The sequence below is a fragment of the Arvicanthis niloticus genome, chromosome 1, assembly GCF_011762505.2.
Source record: "Arvicanthis niloticus isolate mArvNil1 chromosome 1, mArvNil1.pat.X, whole genome shotgun sequence".
In the NCBI taxonomy this organism is placed as follows: Eukaryota; Metazoa; Chordata; class Mammalia; order Rodentia; family Muridae; genus Arvicanthis; species Arvicanthis niloticus.
Window position 1 is genome coordinate 104,205,505 of NC_047658.1, and position 25,656 is coordinate 104,231,160.

A 25,656-nucleotide genomic window follows, 5' to 3' on the forward strand; every position below is an offset into this window, starting at 1 on the left:
CACATACACACACACACAGAATGTACAGGCTAGCTGTTGTGTACCATCTCTAGAGTACTGGGATTACAGAAGTGATACCAGACCTGGCTTGCATTTGTAAATAATGGCTTCTAATCATAACTTATTTGTGTATTAATGCTCACTACACTGTAACTAAGATCCTTAAAGTATTCCTCATACCACATAGAACAGTCTAAACAAATGCTACATCCTCTATTACTTGAAGAAGAAGAATGAAAATATCATTCAGCTAGTCATAAAATAAAAATTTAAAACATGCTGTCAGAATACTGAATCAGGATTCAAAACAATGGCAGTGTGGTGGCTTGATACTCATGTGGATATCTGGATGTGCCCCAGGATCATAATGGTCCCCACCAGGGCACTTCACCATTCTCCTGAAGCAAGCCTCTCATGGCCCCACAGAAGTAAATGGGAAAACTAGATGATGGAGGATGACAGCTGGCCAGGCACTGCACCACTATGAAACAAGAGGTCCCATCAAAGGAACTTTTGGCTTCAGGCAAAAGACAATTGGCATCCCTGCCTACGAGGCTTACCTTAAGACACTAATAGATCCCCTGAAGGGGCTAAGATCCAGAAATGTTTGGGTGGCCAGAAAATAAGAAGATGACCATCCAACCAAGGGTCTCGTCCATTCTCCAGAAAGCAGGTGCTGCCAAGGGGGGAGACTCATGCCTTGCCTGGAGAAGACTGGCAGGTAGCCATATACCCATTTTGTACAAATGGCTCTGTGGCTCACCTGTTTAGTGGTATTTGGGTAGCCCACTCTGTTCCTGACAGGTCACATGCACACACCCGCCCAAGAGTTATTTGGATTTGTGAATGAAAGACATACATATATGTCAGTCAGCAGTCAGTTTAGATATGTCTTGGCTAGCTCAAACGCTGGGCACTTGTAATTCTTCCTGTGGCTAGTAAACTCTCCCCTCTCGTATTCCAGAGTTATCATCTTGAAAAATCTATATTTCATCTATGTTACCCCAGACCCAATAGGGGAAGTGGCCATTAGAGCTGTTTACCTAAACTTTTATATGGCTGGTCTGTCCTACACCCCTCTCATGGCCATTCCCTTCTTCCTCTCTTCTCTCTCCCAAGCCTGAGAATCCTAAAAGTCCTACCTCTGTCTGCCTGCCTAGCCAATAGCTGTTGGCATCTTTATTTACCAATTAGAGACAACTGAGGGCAGGGTTCCTCAGTGTCTTACATGCAGACACTCGTGTAAGCAGTTTGGGGACCACAATTAACATTATAACACAAGCAGCATTAGGCCCAACCCACTTCATTTCCCCCTTTTTGTCCAATTAAAAATGGTTTTTTCTCTCAGACATAAATTGAGTACAACTGTAATGATTATGTAAATTATAAAGAATGATATATAATTAACATCTAGTTTATTATATTTATCAATTAGATAAAGTATTTTATTACCTGTTTTAACTTAAAGAGCTTATAATTTTATATTTGAATTATGTTTTGATTTTAGCTTGCATTATCATCCGAAAACCATTCTTTTAAATCTATATCATCTCTCTCAATGCTAAACAACTTGAGTTTGATTATGAGACTATAACTAGTTTTCAATCCAGTCAGAAATCTGAAAATGAAACAAATTATAACCTGAATATATAGGAAGCACAAAAACACAGCTTCTAAAACTTAAAAACATCAGAGACAGCTGACTACCTGGACAGCCCCTAATTTCTTACAGTGTTGGAGCATCTATCGTCAGCCTTCTGTCCCAGAACCATCTGACAGACCTTAAGTGAAGCAGGACTATGAAGGACTAGCTTACCTTGCCTTAGCAGAGCTCAGTATTTGACTACCCCACATCTGTTTGTCCTCTTTGGACAGTATTTTGTCTATAGATGAATAGGGCAATTTTTGTTTAGTGGCTACCTTGCCATTATTGGAGTAACTCTATGTGGAGGTGTTGATGTTTAATTTCTTCTCTGAACCATGAAGGCAGTATTGTCAGGAACAGATATGTCTCTAGTCAACATTTCATATAATAATTAAATAATTAAATGTCAGATTTTGTGGATTTTTGATGTTTTTGAAGACTATCAATGTTAGGTATCTATTAGAAAGACTGGGTCTAAGCCTTGTATTTTTAAATGAGTTGTATAGGCACAATATCTATTTAAGAGTAACAATATTAATTTTAAATTTTGTATCAATATAGAAATTTATGCCAAAGAAAAACTTAAATCTGTATCAATCTATAAATTCTGTACCAATGCACTCATGTGAACAGTTTTAGAGACTAAAATTAACATTATTTATAACACAAACAACATTAGGCCAAACCCATTTCATACCTGGAACATGAGGGAAAAAATGCTATAAAAGCCAGGATAGGCACATGTGTGTCTACCTTATAAGGCAGGAGCATTTTGGGAAATGAGAACGATGATGTTAAGGTCAGAATGTTCTAGAACCAGGGACAATAGAATGCATGTGGCACACAGGCAGGATTAGAGTATCTGTCTGGAAGCTCAAGCTCATTGAGGTCAAAAGGACACTACATATCATAATAGAGAATGGTGGGGTGTTTCTCAAGAACATGTGAGAGCATGTGTTGAGGACATGTGAAAACTTATGCACATGATCTAAAGAACATATACAGCCAGGCAGAGTGCTATATGCCTTTAATCCCAGTACTTGGAAGGCAGAGGCAGGTGGTTCTCTGAGTTCAAGGCCAGCCTGGTCTACAAAGCAAGTTCTGGGACAGCCATGGCTACACAGAGAATCCTTGTCTCAAAAAGCAACAACCACAACAAAAACCAAACAAACAAACAAACAAACAAAGAATATATATAAACATATAACATACAAGATCACAGAAGATCATCATTTAAGGACATACAACATAAAGGATCATAGAAGAATATCTAAGAATATCATATAAGAACATACATAGATCATAAATAAATCCAAAAAGCACACAAGAATATCTATCTAAGAATATTATATAAGAACATACATCATCATAGAAAATATCCATATAAGCACACACAAGAACACACAAGATCACAGAAAAACATCTCAGAACATCACACAATATAAGGATCATATAAAAGTCTAGAAAAGCACAGAATATAAGATCATAAAAGAACATCATATAAGAACGTACATGATCGTATAAGCACATACAAAATCACAGATAAACATTTAAGAACATACACAAAACATGAAATCATAGAATCTAAGGATGTCATATAAAAACATACAAGATCATGGAAGAATATCTAAGAACATATAAACGCATACAAGATCATAAAAGAATATCCTATAAGAACTTATAGGATCATAGAAGATTATTATATAAGAACATAAAACATTATAAAGAACACACAGGCCATGTGCCCACATGCTGGAAGAATGACATACAGGCAGGTATTCCTTTAGAAATAAAGTCCCTACTGTAGTTCTTACGGTCTTTCAGGGTCCAGGACAACAGTTCTCCAGAAAAAAAATGAGGTATGTCCACAATTTCTCCTGAGAACTCTTCTTCCTTGGGGCTCTGTGTGCTATGGGACTAGGTCAGGAAAGTTTGGGAAGTTATTGGAGAGTGTGGGGGCCTCCCCTACAGGAAAGTCCAGGATCTGGGAGTGAGATTGGGCGAACACTTCTTAATCAATTCCATTCTAATCATGCCACACTTCCACAAAGCTTGTTTTTCTTTTATTAAAAAGGTATTCACTGAGACATTTCACTTCTGCACCTACTTAGACTTAGAAGATAGATGGAAAGCAGAACATACGTACTCAAGCTCCACGATAGGTCACATCAACATGAACACAGTGACCTACAGTCCTCAGAAGCTGACCATTTAGACTTCCCTCACGCCTTCCATAAATCCCCACTCACCACCAACTTACTCCTGATTTCCTTTTCCCTCTTTTAAATTTTTTGTTTTTTGAAATAGGGTTTCATGTAAACCAGTCTGGGGATCCAACTCCACATGTAGCCGAAGCTAGTATTAAACTCCTGTCCTTCTGCCTCCATATTCTACAGGCTACAATTACAGGTATGTGTTACCATGTCCAGTTTTGGCTCCTGAGTCTTCCACACTTGTCCCAGTTTGTCAGTGCCTTTCAGGTCACTAAGCCCACAGTGATACACAGAGAACCCTGATCTACACAGGACAGTCTAGGGTGCTGGGACTCAAAGATAACATACACTCAACACCAGAAGCATGTCTGATAGGGATGGTCTGCTCACCAGAGCTACGCTTTGATGAAGTTAAGGGCGAAGATCAAGGCTTGCTGTGTCTTGTCAGTATATCTCACTACAGACAAATAGAAAGCCTGCTTCTGTTGGTAAAACTTACATAGGGAAGATAAAGCAATGGTAGAAAATATGGCAAAAGTCCAGTCTTTTCTCACTAAGCAAGATGATATTTAGTTACTTTGTATGTATGTATGTGCAAGCCACAACATATATGTGGAAATCAGAGGACAACCTTTAGGAATCTTGGGAGTGGAATTCAGGTCCTCAGGACCAACAGCAAACACCTTTCTCTACAGAACCATCTCATGGGCCTCAGTTTCTTATTTGCTTCTACTATTGGGATGGAAATGGACTCATGTCCAGTGGTTTCCAGCTGTGCTCACTGCTTCCTATTGCTTCCTCAGGACCAAACCTATCAATCAAGAATTCTATTTCCAACAAAACTATCTTTCAGAAGTGATTTAGAAATTAAGACATTCTTAGACAAACAAACATAGTAGCCCAGCGGTGGGCCTCCAGAAATCCTGAAATCCACAAAGGAGAGTTAACAGTAAGCACCTGTGTGTTCAAGAGAGTCTGAAGGGAGCGAAGTCCTGAGCGAATAAGTATTATTGACACAGGCACAGGAATGTCAAGGATCCTTGAACCTTAGACCCATGGAAAAAACGGCAAAATCTCCCAGGGAGTGAGGCTCAGAGGGAAGATGGCAAAGCCTTCCCTTTTGGTCCATGTATGGATGTTGATAGTGTGTGCAGAAAATGTTCACCATAGGTTTCTCCCCAGCCAGATATTTAGGGCCTGGACACTGCTCTTACCAAGATCAGTTAAACCTGTCTCCTTGATCATTCATCATTCCACAAATTCATTAGGATAGATGAAAAGATTAAGTGCAAACATAGAGAGTGAGACTGAAGATACATTGAGAAAAGGTCCACGCCTTCATGAGAAACAACTCAGTGATTAAAACCTGACAGAGGGCTGGCCAGTGGTGGCGCACACCTTTGATCCCAGTGCTCGGGAGGCAGAGGCTGGTGGATCTCCGTGAGTTTGAGGCCAGCTTGGTCTATAGAGTTAGTTCCAGAACAGCCAAGGGTATACCAAAAAACCCTGTCCCAGAAAACAAAAAACCATGACAGATGACTAAAAGATGGATGACCTGACATAAAAAAACACTTGCCAGGTCAGCATGCATGAGGACTTCAATTCTAATCCCAGGAATCCATAAAAAAGACAAGCAGTCATGGAAGCCTACCGATGATCCTAGTACATGGAAGCAGAGATAGGGGATCCCTGGGGCAAACTGGCCAGCAGGACTAGCCAGAGTTAGTGAGCTCCAGTTTCAGTGGGAGGCCTGGCCTCAATAAATAAGTGGAAAGTGATCATAGAAAACACTCAATGTCAAGGTTGAGCTTCCACACATGTTCAAACACATATTTATGTCCATACTTATGAAAGCACAAACATAAATCTCATATATATATATATATATATATATATATATATATCATATATATATATATCATATATATATATGCAAATAAACAGATAAAAGGCAGCTGAGGAACAAGGAGCTCATGTCCTATGGAGACAGCTCTGCTTTGCCTAGGATTCAGGGCAGGAAGAATCACTTGGATCGGCACACTACAGAAACACATAAAGAGGCTCAGGTCACACAGTGGCTTTAGGGGAAAGTCACCAAACAAGATGAGAGGTACATATGAGACTGCTGTTAGGGATTCCACATGAATTAAACTGGTATAGCCTCTGCTTCCACCAGAGACAGGGGAGCCATCCTGAGTCAGGCTGGGAATGGTGAGCTGGCAGGGAAGCACAGGAATGGCAAGTGGCTATGAATGAGCCTGAGTTTAATGAAGTCCTCTGAAGTTTGCAGTTGCTGCCCACCAGTGATTTGCTCCTAAGTACCGCTCCCTGGGACCCTGCATCTCTAAAAATACTATTTGCTTTTTATTTAACACTGAACCTTTTGGTGTTTTAGAATATAAGAATAGTAAGTGTCTTATTATTTTAAAAGCTTAGGAGAGCAACTAGCCGTATTATGAGAGAAAGAAGATATAGGCAGAGCAGTCTGTTCAAATAGCAGGAGGTGTGACTTTCCAAATTCACATTTCAGTCTTTATTTACATAAGACTTTTAGAAACAGTGGGTGTAAATATTAAACCGCCTGAGCCTGAGTCAAATTTTATTGAGAGTAACTACAAATAAAAGGAAACTGATTTTTTAAAGTCAGTTTCTGAAATTTAGATGAAAAGAATATTGAGCATTAACCAAAAAAAAAATGATATTTACATATCAATGTAGGTTTTCTGCTCATAGATTCATTTCCTACGAAACTAAAGGAGGCAAGCTTGGGGAATTAGAAAGGAACAGAAAACCCTAAGCAAACAGGTACTGTTGTTCAAACAGAATAGCCAAAATGATCCAATCAGGTGCTCGAGCTAATTTTTTTTCTCCTTTAAGCCATTCATTCCAGAACACAAGCTCTACGAGTGCGAGGAATTCACACGAATTCCAAATGTGCTTCTGACAGACAGGAGGAGTTGAAAGCTATATCTCATGTAAATGAGGTTGGGGGCAAGAAAGAGAACTAGAGAGGTGATTTAACCACAGTGGGTTGGAGGGTGGGGGCAATTCTCAAGAAAAGTATGACCTATTTGCATCCTAGGGTATATCTGGCAGCCACGGGAACCAACCTAAATAAAATGAATTCAAATGACTGCATCTCGATCATCACTGCAGCACACGTGCAACACGGTGCTCTACCGACAGACCACAGACAGCAGCAAAGCACCTCCACGGAGGAAGCACAGCACTGAAGTTCTGCATTGTTCTGATGACTTCAGCTACTCAGATTCCCGTGAATGGCAGCTACCAGGGTGCCAGGTCTGTCTAGTGCAAAAATCAGTGCCTGTCATTGTAAAACCCAGCAGCCAGTCAGCTGAAGATGCTTGTAAGTTACGGACACAATCTTTTGCTCATCAGGAACAGCAATTCACTTCTCTGAAGATCTTTAGGGGGCAATCTCTGAAACTCAGACTCAGACACAAGCTCACTCTCCTGGTTTCTATGTGGAATTTAAATACAGTTCTATTTTATTGCAATATTGAGATTTCAAATTTAAAATAAAAAACCCAAGAATTACAGAGGTTATCAAAAACATATTAACTTGTTCTTAGAGTGAGTTCAATATTAATAACAAAGGCATTATTATGCTAATATATACTTTATGATATTCCGCCCTACAGCAGAGGCTGAGAACTGACTGGCGGTCTTTGACCTCCCTTTACTTTGAACTGATGGTGTGAACACTATGCTTCCTTCAGAAATCTACAGCTTATGCAAAGTTTATGGAGACACACTAGAAAAGTTTAAGCAGAAGAGGGAAAACTCAATGCTGATTGCCATTGAGTTAATTGGTAATTTAAATAAGGTCATATCTCTTCTCCAAGATGACCTTCAGGGTCTGTATTTTAGCCTAGCAGAGGATCAACTTCTTTTCCTCAAGGTTGCTTTCTAGTCATCTAGTACCCGTACACATGTACACTACATGAATGTTGCTTTATAGTAGGAATTTTAAAAATATTTATAATTTCTATTTCTGAATATGAAGCCGGAACAGTTTTTTAACCTCAACAGAGTAAGAATAGCTAAGATTAGCTCAAAGCAACCTTTAGTTTTATTTACATCTCTCATTCCTTATGTATGTAATTACAGATTTTATTGACTGCTTTACAGATCTGATGTTTAAGAACTCTATGGCTTATGTCTCAGTGAGGTCACACTTACAGATTCCCCCGCGATACATCTCAGGCAAGGCTGGGCTGAACTCCTTCCACCGTTCTGCAGAATCTATTAAAGGAATCACAGGCATACGTGCATCAGCCCAAGGAGAGTCAGTTTTATTAAATAAATTCTATGGGCTCACAGTAGGTTTGCTGGCAAGAGGGACATACCATTGAGCTCAGCCTCTCCTGGCTACACTCTGGTTGTGGTGCAGGCAGTCCTCGTGGCCTTGGCTCCTGGTCCTCTGTGCTCCAAGACAGCAGGGCACAGGTGGTTAGCATGTGGCCACTGCACTCATGTCCACCTGCTTCTGACCTCCTGCATGCCCGTTTCTGAAAAACAAAATTTCACTTCAGATGACCTCAGGCTACATATAGCACTGACTGAATTTATTTTTGGAAAACTTCAGCTCCAAAACCAGAGCCCTGTGAAGGTGGAAAACTTTATAGACCATGAATGGAGATGCTTTTCAGGACTAACAGCCATCACTTACATTTAACCTTGTTAGTTCAAGCACTGTCTGTAGTTACTTGCCTTGATAGATTTAAAATAGTCATTTTAAACAATTTTGGCTGAAATTCTGGTAATAAACTATTGTCACTAGTTTATTGAAAATGTACCAAACCTATAAATTTTGTCCAAGAGACTACTTATATGCTTCAGCACATCTTGCTTAGCATCGAGCTGCGTTCACTCTTAACGCAGTACACATGGCTCACTTGTGAATAATTCTCTTACTGGCAGGGAAGAACAAATTACTTTTATTGATCTCAGAGACTGCACACGCAGCCTGTAACCAGGTAATCTGGGGGAAAGGTAACATTTGGATTTGCATCCACATGAAATAAAGAAGGTTAATTACAAGGGTAGTCAGTCCTTCAACACTCCAGAAGAAAGTATCATGTCCTAACACCCCAAGACACATTCCTAGAGCCATCATGCTCTGGGCGACAGTCAGGAGGACCCCTGGAAACACTCACCAATCTCAGCCCAGGGTCAGCATGCCCCTCTTGTAGCCACCCAGAAAGGCCTATTTCTGGACACCTCCCAAGTCAGAAAACATTTCCTACTATGGTCTGCTGCTCTCCAACATCTATACTCAGTTGTAAACCACTGTCCTTGCCAAGAATGAGTTTCCTCAACTGTGTTTATAATCTATGGTATTATTTATTTAATAATTCCTAGTGGCTTTTGAATTTTATTTATTCATTGAAAGTTTCAAATATATACTGAGTTTTAGTTGTGACCATCTATATATTAGTTATTTTTGCTATCATAAAATAATAAAATAATATATTTTCTATATTTCTATTTTTGCTATGATAAAATGCCATGGCTAAGGCAACTCAGAGAAGAAAGTTCCAGAGGTTTAGAGGTCATAACAGCGCAGCAAATGGATGGTGGTGGGAGCAGAAAGCTGAGAGGGTAAATTCCTTTTTGGTTTGTTTTTTCAAGACAGGGTCTAGGTGGATCAAACTCACAGTGATCCACCTGCCTCTGGCTCTCAAATACTGGAATTAAAGGTGTGTGCTACCACACCCAGCTTTCATAATCTTTACCACAAGCATGAAACTTGGAATGGTGTAAGTCTTTAAACTCTCAAAGCCTGAGCCCAGTGCCACACCTCCTCCTCCAAGGCCACAACTTCCAATCCTTCCCAGAGAGTTCCACCAGCTGGGGACCAGGTATTCAAACTTATAAGCCTATGGGGAACAGTTCTCATTCAAACCACCCCATTCCAATTCATGGCCACCATGGGCTGTGGCCACATGATAATGTAAAACTCATTTAATGCAACGTCAAAAGCCCCATAGCCTTTCAGTTCAAACACTGTTTAAACGTCCAGTGTTTCTTCTGAGACTCAAAGCAATCTCTTAACCACAACTCCCTGTAAAAGTAAAAAGCAAATTACATACTTCTAACATACAATGATGCAGAATATACATTACCATTCCAAAAATGAGGGCTATGGGCACAGTGAAGAACTCCTGGATGAAAGCAGGATGGAAATCCAGCAGAGTAAACTCCAAAGGCTGCAGTTTTGTGTATGATGTCATAGGGCTTAGATGGCTTGGCCCCTCCAGCTTTGCTGTGTGCAGCTCCATCTCTCACCCCACACCACTTCTTCCATTGATATCACTGTTCTTTGGGAAGAAGTTCCCTTCCAACTTCCATGTCTTTGAGGGTGCGTATTGTGCACATTTTGATTGGGTTTAATTACAGTTGTGTGCATGAGAATGAGAAGGAAGTTATTACTGGTGCACAGTACTAACATATGAATGGTGCTCATGGATCTCCTAATAATGAGCCTGCCTTTCGTTTCTAGAGGTCCTTCCTGCGCCTTGTCAGTGGGCACACCACCAACGAAAGTAGCACTTCTCCCTCTACCCCAACAGCCACCATCAACTGCCAATCGTCCTATCAGAGTTGGAGGAAACATTTCACCATGGGTGCATGGGATTGACTACTTGATTTACCACAGGCATACCCAGAAGCTAACCTAATCTAAATAATCCCTTATGGGTGTACCTAAAGGTGTGTCTGATTCCAGACCCTGTCAAGTTGACAATCAACACTAACCATCACAAATACTAAGACAAAAAGTAAAGTCTGAAGAGACAGGACCTCTACCATCACATTAAGAGAGACACACACTATGACCAGGAAGGACTTCTAGAAATGAAAAGATAGGCTCAATACTAGGAGATCCATGAACACCATTCATATGTTAATCCTTGTGCAAAAAAACAATGGCACAATTATCTCCAGAGATTCTAAACATCATTTGAAACTAAGCCCATTTATGACAAAACAACAACACATTCTTGTTGAAACCCTGGATCATACACCAACCCAGCCACAAAACCTTCAACCCACAATTTGTCCTGCCTGCTAGGGTAAAGGTGGCATAGAAACTGTGGGGGTGCTCAACCAATGACAGGTCCAGCTTGAGACCCATGCCACGAGAGGGATCCCACTCTTGACACTGCCTGGAGGGCCAGGATTCAGAGGCAAGATAGCCCAGAGACCTAGGATAGAACCAAACACAACTGGCAAAAAAAAAAGTCAATGAAATGATTCCTAATGATATTTTGCTATGTTCATGGATTGGTGCCTAGCCCAGCTGTCATCAGAGAGACTTACCCAGCAACTGATAGAAACAGATGCAGAGAACCATAGCCAAACATGAGGCAGAGCCAGGGAATCCTGTGGAAGAGAGGAAGGCTTGTGGAGCCAGAGATATAAAGGACACCATAAGAAAACCCACAGAATCAATAACCTGGGCTCATGGGGGTTCAGAAACTGAACCAACAACCAGGGAATCTATATGGGACTGCCCTCTGTAAGGCAAGTGGGTCATGCCACCAGACAGACGTAAGAACTGGCAAGGTTGAGTGATCGCAGATCCCAGGAATCTCAGAGATCTGAGACTGGCAGGAGTGGAGTTGCTCCCTACCTGGCCCTGTACCTGCTCTGGAACATGTAACCACAATATCCCACTGAGAGGTCCATGGGCAGACAGTCACTGTAAAGTAGCACCTAGAGTCCTTCCCAATGCAAATAGAGCAACAGTAACATCTCAAACTCGGCCAATGAGAAATATCTACCCCTAAATCCCACCCTACTCCTCAAGGGTTATATAGTCCCTGTCCACACTGAATAAAAAGCACACAAGTCATTTCACCAAAGACCGTCTACAAGTGGCAATTGTTACTGCGCTGTAACACTTGGGAAAGAGTTCTCTCTCCAAAACATTCATTGCTGGATCTTGGACCCACCTGGCTGCCATGTCTGTGGTAACTGACAAGAGACCTAGTACATTGGCTGCCTGGCCCATGCAGGCCACCCAAACCTCCTCTTTTCTCTTCTAAGAGCTGTAACACTCCCAGCATTCCCAGCCAGAGCAGTGCCCCGTGAAACTTATTTGTCTCTGGCTCCATCTTGCTCTCCTTGGTCTGGTTTGGCACTGAGACTTCTGACACCTGAGGGAAGCAGGTGGGTCAGCAGATGACAACCCATATGGTTAAGAGTTGTGTAGCTTGGCCTTCTGGGAATCTTAAAAGTAGGAGCCAGAGCTGTCTGACTCTTTTGTCTGCTTTTGAGATCCTTTTCCTCCTATTGGGTTGCCTCCTCCAGCCTTAATACAAAGGGAGGTGCCTAGCTTTACTGACACTTGAATATGCCATGTTTTGTTGATATCCATGGAGGCCTGCCCTTTTCTGAAGAGAAAGGGAAGAGAAATGGTTGGTGGGGAGAGGGAAGGATGGGAGGAGAGGAAGGAGGGGAAACTGCAGTCAGGATGTAATATATGAGAGATGAATAAATAAAAAAATTAAAATAAAGAAGCAAAGAAAAACCTAAGCTAAAACAGGAAGCAAGGATATAAATGCTTTGAGGTCTTCTGTCAATCTTAATTTATTTCTTACTTATGTGTCTGTATATGTGTGCCTATGTGAGTTTATGTCCACCACAAGCACGCGGGTGCCAGGAGATCCCCTGAAGCTAGAGTCACAGGGAGCTGAAGCTCCTGAGGGGTGTGGTTATAGGCATCCAGTATCAAACCTGGCTTAGAAAATTTAACATTCTTGAGAGGTGAGGGGGTGGGAGGAGGGGAGAAGTTGTTTGTTTGTTTTTTTCAAATAAAGTCTTACATGGTTAGCCTTGAACTTGCTATGTGGCCAAGGATCCCTTTGAACTCATCTTCCTGCTCCTGCCTCAGCAGTGCCCCATCCCAGCTTAAAACACTCTTCAAGGCACAGAGCACATAAGAACTAATGTTGAAAGTCTCCTATTCTTAGAATGACCTGCGACTACAAAAATGAAAATTCTCCCTAAGTTAACTCGAAAATTCTGCATAATCCCAGCCAAAGTACCAACAAGCTATAAATATTTCATGAGTAACACAAATAGACAGTAAAGGGCACGGGAAGAAGCACACAGCCAGAAGGGAAGAAGAGCAAAGCTAGAAGCACCGGGAGAAAACCACTCTGGACACTAAAACACGTCATGACTGCATAATTATATCAGATGGGGACTTGTGGCAAAAAGGGGGGGGGCTTTTTAAAAATTCATTTATTTTATGAAAATGAGCGTCTTGCCTACATGTCTATATATGCACTATCTGTGTCCTTAGTGCCTGTAAAGTTCAGAAGGATCTTCAGACCCCTGGAACTAGACTTACAGTACTTTTGAGCAGCCGTGTAGATGATGAGAACTGAATCTGGGTCCTCTGCAAAAACAAATGCCTCAACCACTGTGCTACCTCTCCAGCCACTCCTTCTTCTTACGGACAAAGTTTTGCTATGCATCCTAGGCTAGCCTTAACTCATAGCAATCTTTCTGCCTTAGCCTCTCAAGTGCTGGACTAGAGAGATACATGCCATCATATCTGGTTGACTTTTAAATACAGAATTGTACAGTAGCTAGGAAAAAAGAAAAAAAAAGTCAGAGTGGCTTACTCCTTAACCACAGTATAGGCAAAGATTTTCTAACTGATTCAAAACCAGAAGGAAACAAACACAATACTGATTCATCTAACTAGATATAAACAACAAGCTCTTTAGAACAAAGAAAACGAGCAGTTAGGTCACAAAGCCCAGTAATGCCAGCAGTAGGAGACTGAGGCAGGAGAACCAAAGGAAGTTCAACTTAGAGTACACAGCAAGACTCTGTTTCAAAAAATTAAAACAACTGCTGGAGAGACGGCTCAGCAGTTAAGGGTACTGTCTGCTCTGCCAGAGAACCTGGGTTCAGATCCATAACTTCCATTCCAGTGGATCCAATGCCCCTTTCTGACTTCTGCGGGTACTGCATACATGTGGTATACAGACATACACACAGGCAAAACACCCATATGCATAAGATAAAAATTAATAAAACTAAGAGAAAAACTAAAATATTTCAATAAGTTAAAGATATTTAAAAAAAAAAGAAGAAACTATTTGAAGCATATGCTACAGAAGGCTGATGACTTCACTTGGCAAACTCAAAGGCTGAGAATCAAGGTGTGTGTGTGTGTGTGTGTGTGTGTGTGTGTGTGTAGTGGTGCATACTTGTAGTCCCAGATATTGGGAGGAGAGACAAGAGGATCAGGTGTCAAGGCCAACCTGGACAGTCTCAAAAATACAAAACAAAACAAAAATTAGTGGCACCACCTCCATAAACAAACAATTTACAAGCAAGCTATTAAGAAGCCGTCAATGACAGCATGCTCAAATAAACACATCCTTTCACTGATTTCTTTGTCAGGCTGATTAGATGACAAAAGTCCTGGGTATTAGTGGGCCTGTCTTTGGAGGTATATGTGATGGTGCTCCCAGAGAAGACTGGTTGAGGGGGTGAGCTGGGCCCAGAAGGTGGGTGGCACCATTCTAAGGCTGGGGTCCTGGACTAAAGAAAAAAGAACAGAAAAAAGTGGCTGAACACCAGGATTAATCTCTCTGTTCCTGTGAACATAGCAAGAACAGCTACTAATACATTCATATTTAGAAAAATGCAAATAAAGCTAATATCAAAATGTCATCTGTGCCATCAGCGTGGCAAAGCAAATGTGACACAGCCTATAGAAAACAAACATCTACAGAGCTGTCAGGGAAGAGGTCCCTATGGTGAAGGCAGGAGAACCCAGTACCTTTCCCTCTAGCAATCTATACAAGGGCATGCCACCCACAATGGAAGTGACACCTGCAAGCAGCTACTCACTGCTGCTCTGCTTAAACTGCAGAACACCTGCAACAGTCTGCACAGTCCTGCAACAGGGAAGAGCCACTGGATAACCTGGGTGTGGACAGGTCTGGGGCCCTATGCTGAGCAGACAGGAGAGGTGCTGAACTTATGGCCCTGTAATCACAGCAGTGAGAAGCTGAGAAAATGGGAATCATTGATTAGGGACTAGCCTGGGCTAGATGCTATCTCAAAACAAACAACAGCAAAACCCCAAACCACAACAATAATCAAGAAAAAAAAAGGAGGACTATTTCTACAGAGGAATCTATAGTGATTTCTAGAATATACTGCTAAATGCAAGAGAAAAGAATACACTCAGCTGTCTCTCCTGTAAAGAGATCACAAGTAAAATAAATACCTTAGATTGGGATAACGCTTTTATAGAGAGCTTGCTATGTGTGAGGTCCTAGCTGGACTCTAAACATTTTGAAAAGAAAAAAAAAAAGGAAAACATGCACTTGCCCATTTGTGTAAAAAGAAGCAAAGTTGGGCTGGAGAGATGGCTCAGCAGTTAAGAGCACTGACTGCTCTTCCAGAGGTCCTGAGTTCAATTCTCAGCAACCACATGGTGGTTCACAACCACCTGTAATGGGATCTGATGATGGGATCTGATGCCCTCTTCTGGTGTGCCTGAAGACAGTGACAGTGTACTCATATACATAAAATAAATAAATAATTCTTTTAAAAAAGAAGCACAGTTACAGTTTAAATAGGAAATGCCTACAACAGGATCTACACAGGTTTCCAGCTAAAGGACTTGAAGGGCTAACTGGATCCTGATCTAAAATCAACTGATTCATAGTGACAGCACTGGAGGCAGTGGGAGGGGGGATGCAAATTATGTCACTGGTGGTGAATTGGTAAGGAAATACATTGAAATGACCAAAGCTAACATTATCATGGTAAACTAGTAGCTACCAAAGAGAAGGGAGGCACTGGAACTAACTACTGCTACCTACTTCTCCTGGGTATGACAGCAGAGGTAGCAGACACACAGATGAGTATTCATACAGTATGACAGTGGAGGTAATGAGACACACAGGTGTGCATGCATGCATGTACATGGTATGCCAGTGGAGGGAACAGACACACAGATGAGTGTGCATGTGGATGCACCTGTAGTTGTTTACAGACTGTTTCCAGTCTCAGGACAATGAGCTGTCAGAGGACAACTGTAGGAAGAAGGCTTCTGAACTTTCTCCATGTAGGTTCCAGGAATCAAGCTTTAGTGACAAGACACTTGGCACACTGAGTTGTCCCATCAGCCTGATCCTGACACATTCTGTGAACCAAAATACATAGGAAGTCCTTGTGAAAGGATGTGGGCACGTCAACAGGGCACATGTGCCCATGAAGGACTCCTCATGGTGGGAGCAATTTAAGCAATAAAGTTAAGGACAGCACTGCGTTACAATTCAGAGTACTAAACACCTATGCACCTGCCCATATTGAAAATAATCTGATAAATGCAAAGAGGGAACAAACTTAATAAATGGAAACACAAAATTAACAATAAGTGAACACCACAGCGACAATTAGACAAGATTTGTCAATAGATGCTAAAACCTGTATTATGGGGGGTGGGGCAGATCTCAGCAAGTAGCCCAGTTAGACTGGCTCAAACAGTGATCCTCCTGCCTCATCTCTTAGAGTATTGGGAGTGCATGTATGTGCCACAAGGCCTAGCTGGAACTATGAGTTTAAAAAAAAAAAAAAAAAAAAAAACTCTCTCTTCCTTAAGTTTCCTCAGTCATGGTATTTTATCACAGCAAGGGCTGCTGTCAATTCTCAGGAGTCTGGGCTAACATTACTGTTCCCCACACCATTTGACACGTTTTCATTTCCCCATTAGAAACATAGTCAGTGGCAACAGCAAGTCCCTTGTTCTCTCAATAACTGGATTCACTAGAAAGGGAAGCAGAAGCATGCACAAACTAGAATTTATGTTTTACCAGTAAAATTCAAGATGCTTCTAGAACTATTCACAACAGTTTGTATGCAGGGAAGCATCTGTCACAGGAAGGCCAGCAGGCTTGGGATTCCCTCATGGTGATGATCCAACACTCTTTAGGTGGCTTAGGTGGTGGTCTGGGTCCTTAATCCTTGATGTAAAGGAAAAGGAAAAGCTTACCGTGATATCACGGTAGGCAGGTAGTCTCTGCCCTCAGGCATCAGGGCAGATCAGATGACTCTCGTTTCTGCTGTTTATGGACAGCTGATCACAAGTGACATTGATACACATGTTCGTGTGGCCAGTAGTGCAGTTATGAAGGCCTGCCCTGGGCCTTAGGGAACTGATGGAGCACAGGTGCTGGGACTGCCCGTGCTGAAAGCTTCCTTCTCTCTGCTCCCTTCCAGGGAGGATCCACTGGCCTTCATGAAGGCCAATGGATATTTACCATCAAACTAAAAAGACACTTCGCTATATAAACAAAATTAAAATCCCAAGTAGACACAAAGAGCCCATTACTTAACAGTAATTGAAGCAGACCAGGTAAGCAGCAGCCTCATGGCAGCACAGCTGGATGGGGGGGGGGGGGGGGGCGAGCTGAGCAGGCGATCACTTCGGCAGTGATGGGCCAGAGTTGGGAAGAGCTTCACAATGTCTGGCTGCCCTCCCTGAGGAGGAAGAAGGTCACCACTTGGTTGATGTGGATGCTATCTTTATTGAAAGTGATGGACCCAAATGACCTTAATGAATGAAGAGTCCAGAGGGAGGAGGGGGTTAAGACTCAGCAATTTGCCAGAAATGAGATTCAAAGACATAGCTTCTTGGCTGACAAGATGAACCCTTTCAGAAACCAGAAAGGACATGCATGACCCTGGCGCTCCTGGAAATACACAAGGGACTGGGGATCCAGGAGACCAAACAGCAGCTCCGCTGTGGGGATGGCTCTGGATTCCAAGACACCTTCTAAAGTCCACCTTCCTACTACTCTAAACTCTAGAGCAGAGGTTCTCAATTGGTGGGTCATGACCCCTTTCACAGGGGTCACCAAGACCATCCTGCATGTCAGATAGTGACATTATGATTCACAACAGTAGCAAAATTACAGTTATGAAGTAGCAATGAAAATAATTGTATGGTTGGGGTCACCACAACATGAGGAACCGTACTAAAGGGTCACAGCACTGTTGAGAACCATGGCTTATAAGATTGGAGTAAATAAAAACTGAGAACTGACCTTCGAATTCTCCAACAGGAAAGCACTGCGCAGTCTCCACAGTCAGCAGAGCAAGGAGATGGAGTATCAACCCTGCCCCAAGTGAAGCCCTTATAGTGCATGTGTTAATGTGGCTCAGTGGGCATAAGAAATCAGAAAACCAAGCCAGGCATGGTAGTACACACCTTTAATCCTGGCACCTCAGAGACAGAGACAGAGAGAGGCAGGTGGGCCTCTATGAGTTTGATCAAGACCAGCTTGGTCTACATAAGCGAAGCAGTCTCAAAAAAATAATTAAAATTAAAATTAGAAAATTAAAAAACCAGGAAGAGTCATTAGAGATCAGTAATGCACAGATGCCAAGTCCACAAGAAAACATATTTTATATAAAAATGAACATAAAAGAAATAAACTAATTTTCCAGGCACAGGGGTGTACACATATGATCCCAGCACTTGGGAAGAGAAGGCGGGAAGATTGCAAGTCTGAGACCAACCTGAGCTACACAGTGACGTGTCACCAAAATAATAATGATCATAAAAACAGCAGTAATGCTGATCTAATTCTTCATTATGAAGGTATTGTGAGAAGCTTTACTAAAGGCCTTATCCTGAAGTCGGTACACACTCTGCACATACACCACTGCTCACGTTCTGCTACAGGAAACGTAGCTGAAGATTTCCCCAGCTTCACTCCGTTCTATCTGCTACAAGAAAGAAGTTTCTTTGTGCTGCAGTTGGATGGCCATCAGTCTGCACAGGGAGCAGGGACTGCTGGGGAATGGAGATTAATAAGGCCCCACAGATTGCCATTTAGAGCAAAAGCATGGCTTCCATCAAGCAAAGACTCCTTCATGATGACATTTTCATTTGGAAAATGACCTTGCACTCTTGAGAGGTTTGCTTCCTCCAGCACATTGAATCTGGCTGAATGTCAAGCAGAAAGGGGCTGGAGGTTAGGCCTCAAACTCTCACTCTTGGCCTTACAAGAACTTAAGGGCTCTTGCCAAATAGACTGTGACATCTTAACGCTGCAGCCCCATTCAGCCATGAGCATTATTCGAAAGATTCTCAGCTGAATAGGTAAGATCTTCCAGTACTTCCCAACCAGCTTGCCAAAGAGAAGGTGAGTTACAGCATTAGCAAACCATGGTCAAAATAGCAGACCAACTAACACTAGGATACATGGTTACCTTGAGGAAGTAATGGAGAAGAGTAAGAGAAAAATTCATTCCTTCGTTTCTAATAAAAAGGTGTGGAGAGGGGACTGGAGAGATGGCCCAGCAATTAAGAGCACGTGCTGCTCTTCAGAGGACCCATGTCAGCTACTCACAACTTCAGTCCAAGAGATCCAAAGCCTCTGACCTCCTCAGGCACCTACACACACATGCACATACCCACATGTAGACACACACACCTACACATAATTAAAAATAATAAATATAAATATTGTTTTTCAAAAAGAGGATAGACAGAGACAGGAGGATCACTGTAAGTTTATGGCCTTTCATGGAAAGGAAGGACACAGGCCTTCCCTCAGCTGCCAAGGTGCTCCATCCTTGCAGGGACTAAGAATATACTCAGAAGAGGCCCTTCTTTCTTGCAATGACTATTCCCATGCTTGGCAGGCATCTCTGAGCTTGCCTAAATTATTCTGCCTTTAGCTGCATGGGTAATGAGGGGACTATCACCAAGAGCAACATTGGAGTCTCATTAAGGTGCTCTTATAAATTTGGATCTTTGAGATCTGGCTTGTTGGCAAAGACCTGGGCCACTGCAGACACAGAGCTTGGCCTTCAGTCAAGGACTAGTGGCCTGGCCCAACAGCTGTGCACCACTGGAGGGAGATCCTGCAACCCTGTCACTGCTGCCCCAGGCTGAAAGGACATCAGAAACAAATGAAGGGCCTGAAGTCAGGATGACTCAGGCACAGCTCAGCCCTCTTTTGTCACACGTGTGTAAAAAACTGAAGTTGGGGGTAGGAGCAGGAAGGACAGGTGTACCCCATGGACTTGCTGATGATTGGATTTAGGCTTTTATGAGTTTACCCAGCACACAAGAAGCCTAAGTCACTTTGGATTAAGACATTAAAGATCATTTCCCAGTGTTAGGGCTAGAACACTCTACCACTGAGTACATCTCCAGCCCAACTCTGAAGATCTTAGAGAAAGCAATAATACACGACTCCTGACAGCAAGCAGAACCTAATAAATGCCCCTGTATTTAGAGAGACAGAGAGACAGAGAGAGAGAGAGAGAGAGAGAGAGAGAGAGAGAGAGAGAGACTTCACTTCATCCTCACACCAATGAAGAGGGTAAGGAGTTCACCTGTAACTCGGAATGAGGAAAATGAAGCACAAAGGCCTTGGCTGACTTGCCTGAAGCCTGAAGGTCTGAACAGACAGACCTAGGCTGTTCCTGTGCTTTTTAAACTAGCTGGAGACAGAACTGGAAAATACAGAGCCCTAAAATACAAAACATTGTATGGAGGAGACGGCAAAGCCTAAGAGAACCTTAATATACAATTATCCCTGTCAAGAGAGTACACTACTGGTCTAAGGGCAAACATACAATCGATGGAAGGGTACTGACAGCTGGAAAATAAGCTTTCCCATTTATCACATTACATTAAAACCATTACAGTCAAGTGATGTTTGACAATGGAGTCAGGAAAATTCATGGGTGTGACAGTCTTTAGGAGAAAAGGGTTCTAAGAGGATTCACTCTCAAATGTGAAAAGACAGACTGGGGATTGGGCACCTGTTACACACAGAAACCAACCCAATATAGATCAGACCCTACATATAAGAGTTAATAGTAAAGCCAGGTATGTGTGGCATGCCCTGGTAACCCCAGCAACCAGAAGGCTGAGGAGGAAGATACTGAGTTCAAGGCCAGCCTGAACTACATTGACTATATATCAGGAGTTAAAAGCACTTGTCATGAGCATTACTCAAAAGACTCTTCTAGAATGCTCTAGAGTATCTGGGTGTGGTGGTTTAAATAAGAATGGCTCTCATTGACTCAATGAATGATGAATCATCAGGGAGTACTATCTTGTCGGAGTAGGTGTAGCCTTGTTATAGAAAGTATGTCACTGTTCATTGGGGATGAGCTTTGAGGTTTCAAGGGCCCAATCCAGGCCTTGTGGCTGATCTGTCTGCGTGCCACCATGCTACCCACCTTGGCGATAGTGAACTAAACCTCTGAAGCTGTAAGCCAGCCCCAGTTGATGCTTTCTTTTATAAGAGTTGCTGTGAGGTAGGCATGTAACCTTAATCTCAGCACTCAGGAGGCAGGGGCAGGTGAATCTCTGTGAGTTCAGAGTCTACCCTGGTCTACAATACAAGTACCAGGATGAATAGAGCTACACAGAGAAACCCTATCTCAAACAAAATGGGAAAAAAAAAAAAGGTACTGCCGAGGTCATGGTGTCTCTTCACAGCAACAGAACACTGACTAAGACACCAGGTTTGATTCCCAGCACCTACAGAGAGGCTCACAACTACCTGTTAACTCCAGTTTCAGGGGACCCAATGCCTTCTTCCGACCTCAGCAGATACCAGGCATATACATGATACACAGACATACATGTGGGTAAACAATCATGAATATAAAATTTTTGAAAAAATTGTGAAGTTATTTTTTTTAATTGGCAAAAGACTTAAATAGGCTGTTACAGGGGGAAAAAAAAAGACCCAAGGACATAATATCCAATCTCTCTAAATTCTTATTCCTAACACTCCTACATCTGTATACTCTCAAACTTCAGCAGAGAAAGGTCTTTATGCAGTGGATTCTGGTTAACTCACATCTGGTCAAAGCTCAGCCAAAGACAGGACACACCCTCTCACCAAGGCTTAAGTGTCACTGTGGGAAAAGGCAGATCCATTGTAAAAGTCAAAGGTCCAGGAAGAGCAGAACTCTAAAAAGCAATCTACAGTCCAGATAGGAAAACACATACTTAATGATGATAGTTTTTTGTTTGTATTTGGTTTCATTTTTTGAGACATAGCCCAGACTTACCTGAACTCCCTATGTAGCACAGGCTAGCCTTGAACTCATTGTGATCCTTCTGCCTTGGTCTACTGGAATCCCAGGCTGCTTTTTTTTTTTTCCTCTTTTCTCTAGTGTGTATTAATTGTACAAGATACTGCATTCCATTACAACACAACAGAATTCTAGTTTTTCCCTAAATAGACGACATTTTGAAAATATCAGCAACTTGACACATACACCTAGACCTCCTCTGCTTCTTTTCTGTCAAATACATGTCCCAAGTCATGCAGACAAGTGGTGTTCCCTGAACACCTACTACATACGTCTCTTGGTGCTGAGTACCTGATAAAGAAGCCAACCCACACTCCTTCCAGGGTGGCTGCTGAACACAGCGCCCATGCAGGAGGTCCCCCAGCAGGCGAAAGCTGTCTTCCTGTGGGCCCTTGGCTCCCCTCCGCTTTTCTGCAAATCTATAATAAAATAGATCTGACCCCAGCTGGAAAGGACTGGCATTCTGTAACTGTAGAGAACTCTGTTCTCTGTAGGAAAATGTGTAACTTAGGTCAGTTAAGTGTTAACTTAGGTCACAACCAAAGATGAACCACTGACCATTTTCTTGTACCAAAAAGGAGCATGGTCAAACAAAACGAATCCAAGTAAGGCATGGTACTCAGCTCAGCAGATTCTTTCTAGGAGAAAAGAGCAGGGTGATGGCTCAGTAGCTTGTTTATTGAGGAGTGGGCTATAATGACTGAGAAAGAAAATCTTAATAACCACCGAAGGGCAAAGCAAAGGGCTTTGTCGGAGGGGCTCTGCCTCATCAGCGAGTGCTCATTAGGCTTTCACTGGGGATGGCACTCAGCAGATAAGCTATCAAATCTGCATCCTACGGAGGGAAACAGGCAGATTCAGCTCTCCATCTTCGCACTTTTAAGTTAGACCCCTTAGGGTTTCTCGGATGGTGCTAAAGCCATCAATACATTTAAGTGGTTTTGCTGACAAGGACTACTGGCTTTATTGGATAATTTCCCAAGTGTTAGCAAAGGTAGGTCCTGAAGTTACCGACAGATTGAATGAATGGATACAAAAACCAGTCCCATCTTCTCACCCACCTACTCCCCCCCCCACACACACACACTTTTTAAACCAGTTCATAATAGTAAGAATTGGTAAATGTGGCACACTGAAGCCTCCCAGTTCATTCACATCAAAGTCTGTGAACCTGCATTAAAAATACTCCAGGTTGGAACTGAAAATTATCTGTCCTCTCAAGATCCTAAAGTCTAGTATTTCTGGACCAAGAGCCTGGCCTGCCTAGGGATGTAGATGAAAGGAGAGGCTAGTCTGCTCTCCACACTGCTGCCCTTGCCCACAGAATTAAGGAGACTGCAACAAGGGTAAAGGGTCACTAAGGCTGACCTGGCCAGATTGGGGAGCAAGTCAGGCGGTGCTTTCAGCTAGCTGTGAAGTATTTGCAGCTGAACTTCTTTCTAAGATAATCTTTAAAATATTCTAGTCAAAAAAGGTAGAAAACATCTAAAATTGGCAGTCTCCAACCTTTTGTGCTTTTGGCAGAAGAGGCGATTTCTTATATCGACATTACATTTGAGCACACCTGAGAACAGAGTCAGTCAGAATGCTACAGATTCTGAGCAAAGGTGGCCAGGGGCTGCTCTGGTCATGAACAAGGCAGGTGTTTCACTGGTGGTCTTGGTGACCAAATGGTGACAGAAGTTCCAGATTTACTGATGACTAGCTGTTGACAGCAGCATGTAACCCAACAACTCACAACACAGTCCCTGGCCCCAGCATCCCTTATATCTGCTCCCTCAGCCTCCATGGATACATATAGCAGACTCAGACCTACACGTTATCTTTCATCTTTGCATTTCATTGACTTCTTCATCCACCTGGACCCCATGGCTCAAGGGTTCTGAAGAAGCAAGCTCTAGAACTAAGAGCTCTTAAATTTTATTTATTTATTTATTTACTTATTTATTTATTTTTCACATACATATCTATGTGCCACTTGGTTGCCCCTGCTGGCCACTGAGGCCAGAACTGAAGTTACAGTCATGAACTGACACGTGGGTGCTGGGAATCTTCTGGAAGACCAGCCAATGCTAACCTAACCACTGTGTGCCATCTCTCTCCAGCCCAGCTCGAACTTTTAAAAAGTCCTTCAGACTAAACTTTATTGGGTATACCTATGTTGTGTAGCCATTTCCTATGAATTGAAATATATCTCCTGGAGAGAAGCTCTTTTTAGAAACCTAAGAAAATAGGCTTAATTTTATAAGACTTGGAAAGCTCAGAAAGTTACAAGACATACAAGGCCCCTCCCCAAGTTTATATAAGCAGTAAACAATTGCTGGGAACAGAAGACTCTGTTGTAGACCCCCTGCTTGCTGTTCAGGGAGCTCCAGGAATGCAGCTTTCAGGAGTCACTACCAGGCTGGGGTGAGCTTTTTCTAATGTAGATGTCATCCATGCTTCTTGTCCTAGTCACTGTTATATTGCCATAAAGAGACACCAGGACCAAGACAACTCATTTTAAAAAAGCATTAATTGGGGGCTTATTTCCAGTTTCAGAGGGTTAGTCCAGTACCTGAAAGCTATATCCTAATCCACAGCTGAGAGAGCAAAAGACACTGGGCTTAGCATGGGCTTTTAAAATATCAAACTTCCCCTCCCCCAGTAACAAACTTCCTTCAACAAGGCCACACCACCTCCTAAACCTTCTAATCCTTTCAAATAGTGCCACTTCCAGGTAACTTAGGCTCATATGAGCCTAAAAGGGACTACTCTTATTCAAACCACCACATCTCTAATTGGCAATATATGACTAATAAAAAATTGCTAGGTATAATGATTTGTAATGGTTTGGATATTAAATGTCCCCCGGAGTCTCATGAACTGGAGGCTTGATCCCAGTGCAGCAGTGTTGTGATAGGAACAGGAGTGATAGGTATTTACCATTGTAGCAGTGGTGGGACCTGGAAGAACAGAGCCTATAAATGAGGCAAACTAAAGTCTCATGCAATAACCAACTTTATCCAGAGCACCAGACAATTTATACTCTGGAGGTTAAAAATAACATAAGTTCTCATGAGTTCCAGGGGTATATAATCACAAAGACGATCTACACATGGCAAAAACATGTTTCTCCATAAAGGCATAAAAGGATTAATAGCAGTAAGCATTAATGAGTAATCTGAAGTAAACTCACTCCTATTTGCTATACACGGGAGGAGCCCAAAAATACATTCCAAGAATAAGTCCACATTTTGAAGAAACTAAAGTCACAAGACTCTTGTCTTCTTTTCTTAGAATTTTCTCACAAGCACTAAGAATTCTCCTCACACAACTATGTTCCTGGACTATGTGCCAAGAGATTGTCAGTGAGGGTATTAACCTCATTAATGGAATTACAGTCTCATGAGTTAATAGGAGGCATGGCCTGACAGTAAGTCATGGGGTGTGCCTTTAAAGCCTACATCTTGTCCTCAGCTGCCTCCCCTCTATCCATAGAGAACACTCAAAGGGTTCCTATAGCTGCATATGCTCAAAATATTAGACATGAGTTATGTGTGTGTGCACGATCCAAATCAAAGGTTATGATTCCTGAGATGAAAAAATGCACTAGATGCAATTAGTTGCAAATTAAACACTTTTAAAGAAAAGGCTGGTGAGCTTAAAAAAAAAAAAAGC

At 42.2% G+C, this 25,656-nt stretch overlaps 1 protein-coding gene across 2 annotated transcripts in view; it reads right to left on the minus strand.

The window, feature by feature from the left end:
- C1H10orf143 (chromosome 1 C10orf143 homolog) overlaps positions 1 to 25,656 on the minus strand; it is a 34,975-nt gene that overhangs the window by 840 nt on the left and 8,479 nt on the right. The window contains exons 2-4 of one of the 2 annotated variants that reach the window (XM_076912343.1): positions 11,203 to 11,265; positions 8,229 to 8,390; positions 8,062 to 8,124 (exon numbers count right to left, since the gene is read on the minus strand). In XM_076912343.1, coding sequence (XP_076768458.1) covers positions 8,062 to 8,124; positions 8,229 to 8,390; positions 11,203 to 11,265 — 288 coding nt within the window. The remainder of the gene's footprint in view (positions 1 to 8,061; positions 8,125 to 8,228; positions 8,391 to 11,202; positions 11,266 to 25,656) is intronic. The other variant, XM_034518473.2, reaches the window with a different exon arrangement.